Source organism: Hippopotamus amphibius, chromosome 1, assembly GCF_030028045.1.
Source record: "Hippopotamus amphibius kiboko isolate mHipAmp2 chromosome 1, mHipAmp2.hap2, whole genome shotgun sequence".
NCBI lineage: Eukaryota > Metazoa > Chordata > Mammalia > Artiodactyla > Hippopotamidae > Hippopotamus > Hippopotamus amphibius.
In genome coordinates this window covers 28076888-28092410 of record NC_080186.1, presented here as the reverse complement: position 1 = coordinate 28092410, position 15523 = coordinate 28076888, and the positions used below count along the sequence as shown (strand labels likewise).

The following is a 15523-nucleotide window of genomic DNA, read 5'->3' as shown; positions in this document are numbered from 1 at the left end:
AAATATTAGTGTTTACATAAACCATAAAATTCGTATGGTGGGGACTATTACACCTGATCATTCTGGGTAGTTTATTGGCAGACTTATCAAACAATCCAATTGTTTTTCCTCCATATCAAACAAGGTCTGGAAGTAGGAAGTTTTCCAGTCAGAAATGATGGAATCTGATCTGTGGAAACACAGATGGAATTAATCATACAGAACTGGGGCAGATTTACTTCTTTCACATAGTTTTTGGTAACAAAAACAAGATTTGTTACAGGCAGAGGGACAGAACCATTAAGTACACAATGTTAAAAGGCCTACTTTTAAATTATTGTAGTTAAATGAGTTTATTTATTGGAAAACAAAAAACAAAAAAACAAAAACCACCTGTCACCCCCATCTAAAAAATGGGACGTAGTGTGAAGTCGTTCAAGGTTAAAATTTCTAAGAGGCTTTTTAGACTTCTCTCATTTCTATTAAAGGGTCAAATTAATGTCAGCTAAAGAAGTTCTGTGATTGGCCAACACCATAAAAGCTTCTGATTCAAAATTTTGTGGGGGAGAAGCAGAATGGAGATGAAGGAGATGGATCCATATGGCAAACACTCCTATGACTTGCAATCCTCCTAGAACCACGAAAACAGCTCATGTCTGGAATAATGCTATGAGAAGACCTGCTTGTGGATATGCAAGACAGTCAATGTCTTTGTATCCTAACCCCAGAATTCTATTTTCAAGTTTCTTAGGGCAACAAGGTCATCTTCCCAATGCTTTATACAGGAATACGCTAGGACCTCTTCTACCATAATTCTGATAGCTAAGTAATACTGTGTCTTTGTGGAGTCACCCACAGGTTTGCCAGAGTAAGGAGAGAGACTCTTCTTTTTGAAATGACAAGGGCCTCCAGAAACTGGTACAAAAGACAAAATAATAGGAATTACTTGGGAAAGAAGATAAAACAATGGGAGAAAAGCTGCCATTTGAGGATAAACTGAAAACAAGAGGAGAACCCCCATTTCTGCATACCACAGCTCATGCTGTGAGACAGCAGCAATAAAGACCAACACCCAGAGAAATGGGCATTTTAGTGGGTTTTCTACGAACATTTCAAGACACTTGGGGTCCAATGGGCTCCACAGATTTTCTGTGTGTATAATCATTTTGCAGAGTTTCAGCCCCTTTAACTTAATTTACCCACATCCAGACTTAAAACCGAGAAGGCTAGACCCAGAAAGTGAAAGGGACACATTACTGTATGAACAGCAGTGAAGGCCTTTTTCCCTGAAGTGAGGGACCCCATGGCAAAAGCACCAGAGGCTTCTATCCTTCAAAGAATTGGCTTGGCAGTGAAAATCAAAATCAAGACCACTTCACTCTCTAACTTTTAAAAAAAGTTGAGTATTTTTATTGGGTCTTCAAGTCTGGGTCCCACAGTCCTCATCTTGATGCCACTCTTAGCTCTGTACTGATTTCTCTCCTGACTTTTACATAGGGCTTGCCCAAGTAGCCTATTGCAGCCAAGGTTTCACTCCAAAGCTACCTCTCTCTAAGGTCTAAGGTTACTATGGTAGAGTTTTATACAACAGTTTTCCTTAAAAATATTCCACAATTTGTTATTCCCAAACAAAATAAGATTATGCACCACTCAGAGAAATTGGTTAGTCATTCTGAAGATGTCTAAGAACTATATCACTGCCAAAGAACAACATTTCTCAGTTCATATTCTTTCCTTCAGTTTTCATTTATACATCCACACTGTGGTTCACGAGTCGTCTGTTTTCCATTATCTTATAATCAAGTCAAGAGGACTTGGACTTATAGATCGTTTTCCAAAGCTGGATGCATTCACAGTTTGGTGCATACCAACGTGTATGAAAATAGGAACCCCACTTCCACTTTAATCTGATAATTCAACATCAGAGTCTTCAGATTTGGCTTTGGCAAGTTCTTCGTGTACCTCCCTCACCATGAGAATACGTGTTAACATGGTGTCCAGGGTCCCAGGGTCTATTGGAAATGTGGAATACCACATGGGGCTATTTGGAACACAGGAGCGCTCCGGCTGAAGGTAAAACACATCATTCCTCTGCTTCACACTTTCAGAACTATTTTTTTCAGAGAAAAAAAAGAAAAAGAAAATTGGGATCAGAGAGTACAGGAAATATGTAATTAACTACTCTTCAAAATGGCTCTCAACTTTTCCATGTTGTGACTAATATCATAAACAATGTACCCACAGTGATAAGTTTATAGGCATTTATGCTCCAGAAGCAACCTGGAATTCCATATTTTTTCTCCCACACTCAAGTATCATACTGGATTGGAAGTGAGTATAATGTTAATGGATGACAAAGTGTAAATCTTTCACAAACTTTAGTACTTAAAACATTACAAGGAGCAACAAAAAATTCAACTCACATGTGACACTATGGCTGAGAACCACATATCCTCAGCGCCCAACATCCTGTAATGAATCCCAAGAGCACTCAATACACATTATCAAAGAACAAACCCAGCCATTATATTTCTTTGAGAAAAAAAATGCTTTTTAGTGTGGATCTTACAACTCTTTAAACTCATTAAGTTTCTGTAAGAAAAACACCACTCAAAAAAATTTCAATTCTTTAAAAATAGTTTCTCTATTTATAGATTTAGTAGTACAACCTTCCTCTTCTTTTCTATATAAATAATAAATTCACAGCAGTTTATAAAACACATAAAGTTGAGCAACAGTTGTAAAGATCAAACAATGGCAGTGATTCTTGCTTTTCAAGAGATTTTTGGGGAAAAAATTACCAAGATAAAAAGCAATTTGTTTCTTGGTTCAAAATCCAGGCAGATATGAGAATGGGGAAAAAATGAAATTATAAGTAAATCCTTGTTTAAAGTCACAGACCAGATACATTTCTGACATTTGAACATCTGAAATCTAAACTATGTTAACTATTTTTTGAAGGGTGCTGTATCTAGTTTAGAGGAAAATCTCTTACCATTTGGACAGGTAAAACTCATAAAGTCGGACTGGGCATCTTAGTGGGTTGTCAGTATTCTCTGCCATCTCCACACCCACTGGAACCTCATCGTCTTCATTTCGTTTCCTCTTGCCAACAGTTAGTTTATCTTGAGACAGGAAATTGTAATCAAAGTATTAGAAAAGTCTTTCTTCAAGTCTTAAGACACCCAATGAGCTTTGCTTCTAGTCACTGCCTCTCCCTTCCTTTCACTTACTCACTTGTTCAACATTTACTGAGGACCTGTGGAGGCACTAGATTAGTGCTGGGTTAATCAAACAAAGTCCCTGTCCTGTAAAATTTATGTTTCCATTCTCACCAAAGTGGAGGCAGCATGACAAAAAGCATATGCTTAAGAATATGTCTCAATTCTGAGCCTGACTTTAAGAGATTTTATTAGGCACAGGGTTCTTAAGCCATAGCAAAATAAAGAAGAGAAAAAAGCATCCCATGTACTCATCTCCCATAGTAGAGATCAAGACAGAAGTTAGCACCTCTTTCTCTGAAAATATTTCTCCTGTGGGGCACCAGTGTTCACTGGGCATTCGTTTAAGCTTCTTTCATTTATCATAGTATTATGAGAAATGAAATCTTTGCTGGGAAAAGAAATTCTCAGTAAAGTTGACCATTTGATAAGGAAAGAGCCAACCCTTTTTCACCAATAGAATTTTATAGAGGCGAAGGATTAGCAGAAAGAAGCCAAGGTGGGACTTCCCTGGTGGTCCAGTGGTTAAGACTTCGCGTTCCAATGCAGGGGCTGCGGATTCAATCCCTGGTCAGGGAACTAAGATCCCACATGCCTCATGGCCAAAAAAAGACCAAAACAGGGACTTCCCTAGTGGCTCAGTGGATAAGATTCCGTGATCCCAATGCAGGGGGCTCCAGGTTCGATCCCTGGTCAGGGAACTAGATCCGACATGCAAATGGCAACTAAGAGTTCAGATGCCACAACTAAGGAGCCTGCATACCACAAATAAGGAGCCAGCGAGCTGCAGCTAAGAAGCCCTGAAGTCACAACTAAGGAACCTGCCTGCTGCAACTAAAGAGCCCATGTACAACTCAGACCCAGTGCAACCAAATAAATAAATATTTTAAAAAATTCTATTGAAAAAAAAAACAACCAAGACATAAAACAGAGGCAATATTGCAACAAATTCAATAGAAACTTTAAAAATGGTCCACATTAAAAAAAAAAAAAAGAAGAAGAAGAAGAAGAAGAAGCCAGGGTGAAGGCATGGAAAGTAGGCTATTTCTTTCCCACTTTCAACATTCAATCTTCAAGAGAATATTAGGTTGATCTGAAAACCTGAGGAAAAAGGTTTTCTTCCTCTTTTCTTATAGCTGTTTTTAACAACTGATCCAGAACTTTCCTCAGCTTCCTGTATTAGTTATGACTTAAGTTCAAAATTAACAAATGTAATTTCTAGTTCCATAATAACATTTATTTTTTAAACATTAAAAACAAACTATTACTTAATAGGCTGTTTTTGGAATGCAAGAGCATATACATCTTCTAATAAAATAGTCACTGCTGATATTCTGTGTACGAGGGCAGTATACTCTAGGTCAGGTTTGAGTTCCTTCAGAATTTGACAATGTTAACTAAAACGGAGTGCTCTGGTTAAAAAAAAAAAAACCAATAAAAGCATACCAAAGCAAGTGACTGATTCCTCTAATTTTGAGTGAAGCTTTTAACCTGGCCCTGGCAATAAAGAAAAACATTTAAATGTTAAACTAAAGCTATACTCACTCTTCCATGTCTAGAGTTTGCAATTACTCTTCTGTAAGAACTGTCTGTTTGAACACTAATAAGACTTCAAATAGAAATCTTACAAGAGGGGGACAAGATGGCAGAGTAGGAAGATCCTGGGCTCATCTCCTTCCATGAACACACCAGAACTACAACTACCCACTAAGGAACTATCCCTGAGAAAGACCTGAAGACTGGCAGAAAAGATTTCCCACCACTAAGGATAAAAAGAAAATTCTCATTAAGATGGGTAGGAGGGGTGGAGATGGTATCTGGCCAGGACCCATACCTCTGGTGCAGCGATTCACAGGCAGGAAGGATATCACAGCTGCAGAGGTCCTACTGAGGAGCAAAGTGTCCAAACTCCACATCGAGCTTCCCAGCCTGGGCGGATCAGCACCAGAAAGATAAACCCCCATAATAACTGGCTTTGAAAACCACTGGGACTGACGTCTAGAGGGAAACTAAAACTCCACTCTTAAAGGGCACATGCAAAAACTCTCTTGCTCCAAGTCCCACTGCAGAGACAGCAGTTTGAAAAGTATCTGGGTCATACATGAAGGAGATTCACTGACTGATTGTAGGGTGTGTGCAGGAGTCAAGGATCTTCTATAATTTTCTCTGGCTATGTAGCCACTGGGGAACACCAGGATTTTTTGTTCACTTTCTACACCTGGTTGGTCCAGTGCTGATAGGCGCCATTTATGACTCTCCCCATCTCACCCCAGGTTCACCTGTAGACCCACCCCAGCTGGCACTCCTCCAAAGCAACTCCCCACCCTATCATACCCAGCAGGTGGCTTCAGCAAGCACTAGAGCCCAAAGCATCCCACCAACCTGCCACTCCCAGCAGGCTCCTCAGCTGGCATCAGAGTCCCTCTAAAGCAGCTCCCACCCTAGGAGATGGTCCCACACACCAGAGTACAGCTGGGCATTACAGCCAGCTATGTCAGGGGCCAGCCCTGAACACTACCACACCCACAGCCATCATGGCCCAGCCACAACAGGAAGGTGCATGAAGCCCTGTGCTACTGGGCCTCATAGGATACCTTTTATATAAAGTCATGATTTTAAGACTGGGAGATGAAGCTGATCTATCTAGTACATAGAAACAAACACAGGGAGCTGTGAAAACTGAGGAGACAAAGGAACTGTTCCAAATGAAAGAACAAGACAACAACACCCACACACACACCAAAAAAAGAACTAAACAAAACAAAGATAGACAATCTACCAGATAAAGAGTTCAGAATAATGGTCATAAAGATGCTAACCAAATTTAGGAGAAGAATGGAGGACCACAGTGAGACCTTCAACAAAGAGATAAAGAATATAAAAAAGAACTAATCCAATGACTGAAATGAAAAATCCACTAGAGGGAATCAACAGCAGATTAGATGAAGCAGAAGAATGGATCAGTGACCTGGAAGAAAGGGTAGTAGAAATCACCCCACTGGAATAACAAAAAGAAAAAACAAAAATGAGGATAGTTTAAGAGACCTCTGGGGACAACATCAGGCATATTAACATTTGCATTCTAAGGATTCCAAAAGGAGAAGAGAGAGAAAAAGAAACAGAAAACCTATTTGAAGAAAAAAATGGCTGAAAATTTGACTAACCTGGAGAAGTCAAGTCATCCAATTTCAGGAAACACAGAGTCCCAAACAAGATGAACCCAAAGAAACCCACACCAAAACACATTATAATTAAAATGTCAAAAGTTAAAGATAGAGAATATTTAAAGCAGCAAGAGGAAAACATATAGGGGAGCCCCATAAGACCATCAGCTGGCTTTTCAGCAGAAACTTTTACAGGCCAGAAAGGAGTGGCAAGAAATATTCAAAATGCCAAAAGGAAAAAATGTACAACCAAGAATACTTGATCTCTCAAGATTATTATTCAGAATTAAAGGAGAAATAAAGTTTCCCAGACAAGCAGAAGGTAAAGGAGTTTATCGTTACTAAACTGACCTTATAATAAACATTCAAGGGACTTCTTTAAACATAAAAGAAAAGGCCATAACCAGAAATATGAAAATTATGGAAGAAAAAAAATCTCAATGTAAAGACAAACATATAGTAAAGGTAGTGAATCAACCACCTTTGTACCGAGTATGCAGATTAAAAAACAAAAGTAGTAGGGCTTCCTAGGTGGCGCAGTGGTTAAGAATCCACCTGCCAATGCAGGGGACATGGGTTCGATCCCTCCTCTAGGAAGATCCCACATGCCGCGGAACATCTAAGCCTGTGCGCCACAACTATTGAGCCTGTGCCTTAGAGCCCGTGAGCCACAACTACTGAGCCCATGTGCTGCAACTACTGAAGCCCATGTGCCTAGAGCCTGTGCTCTGCAACAAGAGAAGCCACGACAATGAGGAGCTCACACACCTCAACGAAGAGTAGCCCCCACTCACCACAACTAAAGAAAGCCCATGCACAGCAAAAAAGACCCAACACAACCAATTAAATAAATTAAAACAAACAAACAAACAAACAAAAAAGTAGTAAGATCATATAATCTATAAAGAATATACAAAATTTTTTTAAAGTAAACTATGTCAAAAACATAAAAGGTTGGGTGGGGGGGAGAGTAAAAATGTAGTACTTTTAGAACACATTCAAACTTAAGCAACCATCAACTTAAAATAGACTGCTATATACATAAGTTGTTATATAAGATCCTTATGATAACTGCAAACCAAAACCCGATAATAGATACACACACAAAAAAGAAAAAAGAATACAAACAAAACAGTAAAAAGCGATCAAATCACAAGGGAAGAGAGCAAAAGAAAAAGAAATAGACAAGAACAACAAGAACAACCAGAAAACAATTAACAAAATGGTAATAAGTACATACCTATCAATAATTACTTTACATACAGACTAAATGCTGCAACCTTAAAGACAGAGGGTGGCTGAATGGACACCAAAATAAGATTCATATATATGCTACCTACCAGAGACTCACTTCAGATCTAAGGACAACATACAGACTGAAAGCAAGGGGATAGAAAAAGATATTCCATGCAAATGGGAACGTAAAGAAAGCTGGGGTAGTAATATGTATTTCAGAAGAAAAAGAGACAAAGAAGGACACTGCATAATGATAAAGGGATCAATCCAACAATAAGAAAAAACACTGGTATATATGTATGCATCCTACACAGGAACACCTAAATATATAAAGCAAATATTAACAGACATAAAAGGAGAAAGTGACAGTCGGGGACTTTAACACTCCACCTTTGTCAATGGATAGATCATCTGAACACAAGATCAGTAAGGGAATATTGGCCTTAAATGACACATTTGACCAGATAGACTTAATAAATAGTACATTCCACCCCCAAAACAGCATAAGATTCTTTTCAAGTACACACGGAACATTCTCCAAGGATAGATCACATGTTAGGCCGCAAAACAAGTCTCAATAAGTTTAAGAAAACTGAAATGATATTAAGCAACTTTCCCAACCACAACGGTATCAGACTAAAAATCAACTAAAAGAAAAACACTGGAAAAAACAAATATGAGAGTCTAAACAACAGTTACTAAAAAAACCAATGGATCACTGAAGAAGTCAAAGGGGAGATAAAAAATACTTTGAGACTAAATCTATGGGATGCAGTAAAAACAGTTCTAAAAGAGAAATTTATAATGATATTGGTCCACTTTAGGAAACAAGAAAAATCTCAAATAATCTAACCTTACACCTAAAGGAACTAGAAAAAGAACAACCAAAACCCGAAGTTAATAAAAGGAAGGAAATAATAAAGATCAAAGTGAAAATAAATGAAATAGAGACTCAAAAAACAATAGAGGAATTCGAAGAGCTTCCCTGGAGCTTTCCAGGTCAAGCCCCAAACCCTCTCCTTTGCTTGGGGCAGGAAAGAGGAAGTCTTTCCTTTTTCTTTTGCTTCTTTTTGAGAAAAGAAAATTTAGAAAGTTGGAAGCATCAGTAGTTAGGATTCAGGCCAAACTGATAAATCACCAACGGTTGGCTTTCAGAACCAAGGAGGAAGGGTTGTCCCGGTAAGTCCTGCAGAACTGTGGCGAGAAGGCAGCGCCCACGCCTTCCACTGGCTCCTGCACAGCCTCAGTTGGGTGCGAGCTCGGTGTCCATCTCCCTGCCGCGCCCGTGCCTCCTCCCAGAACACCGTCGGTGGCTCCCCTTGGGTCCAGGAGGATGGCGGCTTCCCAGAGACCCGAAGCTCCCGGCCGGGCCCGGCCCTGCTCACCCCGCCCCCGTGGTCCACTGCCGCCCCACGCTCTGCCCCAAGGTGTGGAGGCCGCTGGGTCCCGAACGTCCTTCCCACGGGCGCCATGGGGCAAACTCCCACTCCTGGTTCAAGGCCATGCTGGGCGAGCCTTCCCTGATCCCCGTGGGCACAATTGGGTGTTCCTCTTTTTTTGGTGTTAACTTTGTGTTTTGGAAATACTTCCATTACAGCAGTTACCTTAAGGCATTATATTTACAGTCTTTCTTTCCTCTGGTGCGTGCCTGCATTGTAAACCCTCTCAATAAACATAGAAACTAAGAAGAAGAAAAAAAAAAATAGAAAAGAGCCGGTCCTTTGAAAAGATGAAAAAAATTAACAAACCTTTAGCCAGATTCATCAAGAAGAAAGGGAGGGCCCAAATAAATCAAATGAAAAATGAAACAGAAGTTACAATTGACACCATAGAAATACAACAGATCATAAGAGATTACTATAAACAATTACACACCAACAAATTAGACAACCTAGAGGAAATGGATAAATTCCTAGAAACATACTATCTTTCAAGACTAAATCAGGCAAGAAATAGAAAACATGAACAGACCAATTACCAATAATGAAATTGAATCAGTAATCATAAAACTCCCAACAAAAAAAAGTCCGGGACCAGATGCCTTTACAGATGAATTTTACCAAACGTTTAAAGAAGAGTTAATACCTGTCTGTCTCAAACTATTCCAAAACATAGAAGAGAAAGGAACTCTTGCAAACTCATTCTACAAGGTCAGCATCACTGTGATATCAAAACTAGACAAAGACACCACACAAAGAAATAAAATTACAGGCCAATCTTGCTGATAAACACAAATGCAAAAATCCTCAACAAGATATTAGCAAAGTGAATTCAACAATACACTAAAAGGGTCATATACCATGAGCAAGTAGGATTTATCTCAGGGATGCAAGGATGGTTCAATATTCACAAATCAATCAACATGATATACCACATTAAGAAAATGAAGGATACAAAGCATAAGATCATCTCAATAGATGCAGAAAAAGCTTTTGAAAAAACTCAACATCCATCCATTTCTGATAAAAACTCTCAACAAAGTGGCTACAGAGGGAATATACCTCAACATAATAAATGCTGTATATGACAAACTCACAGCTAACATCATACTCAATGGTGAAAAGCTGAAACTATTTCCTCTAAGGTTGGGAATAAGACAAGGATGCCCACTTTTGACACTTTCATTCAACACAGTATTTCAATTCCTAGCCTTGGCAATCAGACAAGAAAAGGAAATTTTTAAAATCCAAACTGGAAAGAAAGAAGTAAAACCATCACTATTTGCAGATGACATGATACTATATATAGAAAATTCTAAAGACACTACCAAAAAACTAGTAGAATAAATAAATTCCGTAAATACATTTTTCAGGATACAAAATATGCAGAAATCTTTTGTGTTACTATACACTCATAACAATCTATCAGAAAGAGAAATTAGAAAACAATCCCATTCACAATTGCATCAAAAATAATAAAATACCTAGAAAAAATTTAACCAATACTCTAAAGACGACACATATAAATGGAAAGATACACCATGCTCATGGACTGAAAGAATTAATAGTGTTAAAATGTCCATCCCCAAATAACATACAGATTCAATGCAATCCCCATCAAAATACCAGTGGCATTTTTCACAGAAATAGAGCAAATAATCCTAAAATTTATATGGAACCACAAAAGGCTCCAAATAGCCAAAGCTTTCTTGAGAAAGAAGAACAAAGCCGGAGGTTCACACTCCCTGACTTCAAACTACAGCTGACCCTTAAACATAAGCTTGAACTATGTGGATCCACTTATACATGGATTTTTTTTCAATAATAGATACTACAGTACTATACAATACATGGCTGTTTGAATCTGCAGATGTGAAAGTGTGGATAAGGAGGGCTAACTGTAAAGTTACATGTGGATTTTCAACTGTGAGAAGGGTTGGCTCTCCAACCCACGTATTGTTTAAGTGTCAACTATATACCACAAAGCCACAGTAATAAAAACAGTATGGCAGTGGCACAGAAACAGACACACAGATCAATGGAACAGAACAGACAGCCCAGACATAAACCCATGCTTATATGGTCAATTAATGTATGACAAAGGAAGTGAGAATATACAATGGGGAAGAGACAAACTCTACAATAAATGGTGTTGGAAAAACTGGACAGCTATGTGGAAAAGAATGAATCTAGACCACTTTCTCACACCATATACAAAATTAAACGCAAAACTGAGTAAAGACTTAAACATAAGACCTGAAAACATAAAACTCCTAGAAGAAAACAGGCAGGAAACTTTGACATCAGTTTTAGTAATATTTTTTAGGATCTGGCTCCTCAGGTAAAGACAACCAAAGCAAAAATAAACAAATGGGACCACATTAAAGTAAAAAGATTTTTGCATAGCAAAGGAAACCCTCAACAAAATGAAAAGGCCACCTACTGAATGGGAGAGGATATTTGCAAATTATATATCTGGAAAGGGATATATATATACATATCCAAAATATATAAAGAACTCAGAGAACTCAATATCAAAAAAAAAAAAAAAAAACCAAAAAAACAAAAAAACCCCCCCAAAACCGAAAAATGCAATTAAAAAACAGGCAAAGAAATAAAAAAAAAAAACAAGCAAAGGATCTGAATAGACATCTTCCCAAAAGGGCCATACCAATGGCCAACAGACACATGGAAAGATGCTCCACATTACTAATCATCAGGGAAGTACAAGTCAAAACCACAAGATATCACCTCACACCTGTCAGAACGATCATGAAAGGGACGACAGATAGCAAGTGTTGGCGAGGATGTGTAAAAAAGGGGAACCCTCGTGCACTGTTGGTGGGAATGTAAATTGGTGCAGCCGTTGTGGAAAAGAGTATGGAGCTTCCTCAAAAATTAAAAACAGAACTACCATATAATCCAGCAGTTCCACTTCTCAGTATTTTTTACCTGAAGAAAACAAAAACACTAATTCAAAAAGATATATATGCACACCTATGCCCACTGCAGCATTGACGATAGCCAAAATATGGAAGTGCCCATTGACAGAATGGATTAATTCACTCAGCTATAAAACAGAATGAAATCTTGCCATTTGTGATAACACAGGTGTTATGCTAAGTGAAATAAGTCAGTGAGCAAAAGACAAATACCACGTGATTTTACCTATGTGTAGAATCTAAAAAATAAAAAAAATTAGCAAACAAAACAGAAACAGACTCACAGCCACAGAGAACAAACTGGTGGTTGTCAGACAGAAGCAGGGTGGGGGTTGGGCAAAACAGGTGAAGGGGATTCAGAGGTATAAACTTCCAGTTATAAAATAAATAAGTCACAAGAAGGTAATATACAGCATAAGGAATATGGCCAATAATACTGTAATAACTTTGTATGGTGACAGATGGTTACTAGACTTATCATGGTGATCATTTCATAATGTATTTAAATGTCAAGTCACTATGTTGCATACCTGAAACTAACATAATATTGTACATCAACTATACTTCAATTAAAAAGAAAAGAAAGAAATCTTAAAAAATTCCACCACACACCTGGTTCTGACTCCTGCTTTTGTGAAGGTGGGAAGAACCTCAGATATGTCATCTTGGTACTGTACTTCATAGTCCTGGTCCGTCTCATCACATGAGCAAAGGAAAGCTTCAAGTGCTCAGTAACATTCTTTAGTTGAAAATATTTGGTATTGAAGAAAAGGAGGGTGTTCAAGAGGACGATTGGTGAGTAAGCGCCCAGCTGTTTGCACTCCCACAAATGCTCTTCTTCAATGCGAGAGAACATGTAACCTGAACAGAAGAAAGGGGAAAAAGAAACAGTATTAAGCTTCTGCTAAATGGGACTAAGTAATTTCTCTAATCCTCAGACAGGAAGATACTAAGGAAAAAACTGATTGTTCCTCTCTCCCTCTTCCTCATACAGAAAAATAGAGAAAGCACCACAAAGAAAAGGGCAGATGATTCCACTGAAGCAAACATTGTGAGTACTCCCCCTGAACCAGTTTTAATCCATTGTTATTTTTGACCAAGGGCTGGTAAACTTTTTCTGTGAAGAGCCAGATGGTAAATATATTAAGCACTGTTGGCCATAAGGGCTCTGAACAACTCTGCTGTTGTAAAAGTTATGGAAGTGTAGACAATACATAAACAAACAGGTGCGTCTATTTGTAAAACTTATTTATAGAAACAAATTTGAATTTCATGCAATTTTCACATGCCACAAAATACCATTTTTCTTTAATTTTTTCCCAACTATTTAGAAATGTAAAATATATTTTTACCTCATGTACTATACAGAACCAGGCAGAAGGCCAGATCTGGCCCATGAGCTGCAGTTTGCAGACTCCTGTTTGAGATCATTATGCTTACTGTTAACTGGTTCAGTTCTACTTGACTCAGGTCATTAGAGGGCAGATAGCTCCCTCTCTCTCCTATCTCCTCTTATTTTAAATTTATATTAAGAGTGATTACTTCACAATAACATATCTGAATTTTTCTTGAAGAACAAAGGTCAGAAGAATTAAAATAAGTATACTTCTAAAGCCATGACCCCCTTAAACGCAGGTCTTTCCTAACATTCTCTCCCCAGTCCTCTTTGTTGCGGCTTTTGCATTCTATTCTTGGAAGACTATCCATAAACACAGATTTATTACTTCCAAACCTATGTCCCTAGCCCCCTCTTTGTATCCCAAATGCATCATGCCACCGCATGGCTCATAATGCTCCAATGGTGCTCTGTAGCCCAAGAGAAAGGGCACACATTTCTGGGCACCACATTCAACCTCTCATTCATAGCCAAGGAGCATGAGAGCAGGAGTGAATTATGGACTTGTCCAAAGACATATGGTCACAGACAATTCAAGGATGACGACTTAACCCTCTTAACAACCAGTTCAGGGTACTTTTATAAACTACTGAAAAAGGTCCACTGTTAACAGAGTCTAAAGGTAGCATATGTGACAGCTACTGGTACCGTGTACAACTCTTACCAAAACTACCAGATCAAAAATGGTTTTTAATATTCAATAGTTACTATCTACTCATGTACTGTATGGAAGGTATAGTTTTACTAAAATAACTGATAATAAACTAAAGACTTTCTCCTCAAAAGTCCAAATATGTTATAAATCAAGACAAATATAAAATGAACAATTTATAAAAAGATAATCATAAAAGTTAAGCAATTGAGGAAGACAAACCATGAAAAGAATCAAAATATAATCATCCTACCATTAGGAAGTATTGTAGGTTCCCATATTTTCAAGAGTTTGGTAAGTTCAATCATAAATCTGGAATAGGGCTCAGTAAAAATGTTATCTATTCTACCATTTTCAAACAGGTACTACAAGAGAAAAAAATGGAAACGTATGTTGATACACAAAAAAACACAAGTTTCTAAGAAGAGTATTTTTTACGAATATAGTTTACCCTTAGTTTTTGTCCTTACAATACTGTGAACCATTTTAAGGATATAGTTAAAACACCAGAATTCAAGCTAAAGGTCCTTTTCACGTGAATTAACATTACCTTGAGCACTGAGCTTGTAAGGTAAAGTTTTCTATTTCCTTTTAAAAACATGAATGGTATAAAATAATTATAATAAATAAGTACCTTTTAGTCAGTCAATAAAACTGATATACTAAAAACTGGTCCTAATTCAAATTTCTCAAATCATTTTCTTAATTTTCAGTGTCTGACATGTGCTCTTAGCAGTTTTTTTTTTAATTTTTTAGCCTAGTTAAAAGATCCCTTCCTGATAATAATATAGTTAGCTAGTGTCAGATGACCTGAGGCTATCCAAAATTCAAAACTGTTTATTTGGAGGCATCTAACCACAGCTTTCAACTCTGCCTCACAAGCCAGCCTTCAAAAAGTTCAAGTCTAATTATAGGACATAAAAGTAGGCTAATTATAACCATCAAGAATCATATCACAGAATGGGAAACAAGCAATAGCTTGAGTAAATTACTGTTTAATATTTTGAGGGTGCAGATCAGGTCAGATGAAATCACTCAGAGAAAGACAATGAGCAGAACGAGAGAACAACACAAAGTAGCAGAATTACATGCTAAAAATCTTATTGGTTTTTTTTTTTAAACTTCTATTGAGATACAGTTAACATACAATAAACTGTATATATTTAGAGTGTACAAGTTGGTATTTTAAAAATCTATTGGTGTTTTTAAGACTGGGTATTTTAAATTTATTTATCTACAGCTATCTTGGTTTCCTCGTTTTTGATCTATGTATGACTTGCAGTAAATTTTTATTTCCACTTAAATTTACTCTGGCTAATAAAAATTACACACCATTTCAATGTGCATTTTTATAGGTCTCTTCAAAGGCAATTTATGATTGTACTGCCAGATTACAGTTTTGTTGTTGAAAAGTATTCTTCATTTTCTTCTTTATTTTAATAAAGTTATTTTCACAACTTAAAAATATTACATCCTCATTATGGAAAGAGTTTA

The 15523-nt window shown here is 37.5% G+C and overlaps 1 protein-coding gene across 9 annotated transcripts in view; it reads right to left on the bottom strand.

Moving 5' to 3' along the window:
• Positions 1-181: 181 nt before the first annotated feature.
• ZMYM4 (zinc finger MYM-type containing 4) overlaps positions 182-15523 on the bottom strand; it is a 179666-nt gene continuing 164324 nt past the window's right edge. For all 9 annotated transcript variants that reach the window (XM_057704739.1, XM_057704789.1, XM_057704730.1 and 6 more), the window contains 4 exons: positions 14283-14394; positions 12594-12842; positions 2975-3104; positions 182-2089 (listed from right to left, as the gene is read on the bottom strand). In XM_057704739.1, the coding sequence (XP_057560722.1) occupies positions 1882-2089; positions 2975-3104; positions 12594-12842; positions 14283-14394 (699 nt within the window). In that variant the 3' untranslated portion in view covers positions 182-1881. The remainder of the gene's footprint in view (positions 2090-2974; positions 3105-12593; positions 12843-14282; positions 14395-15523) is intronic.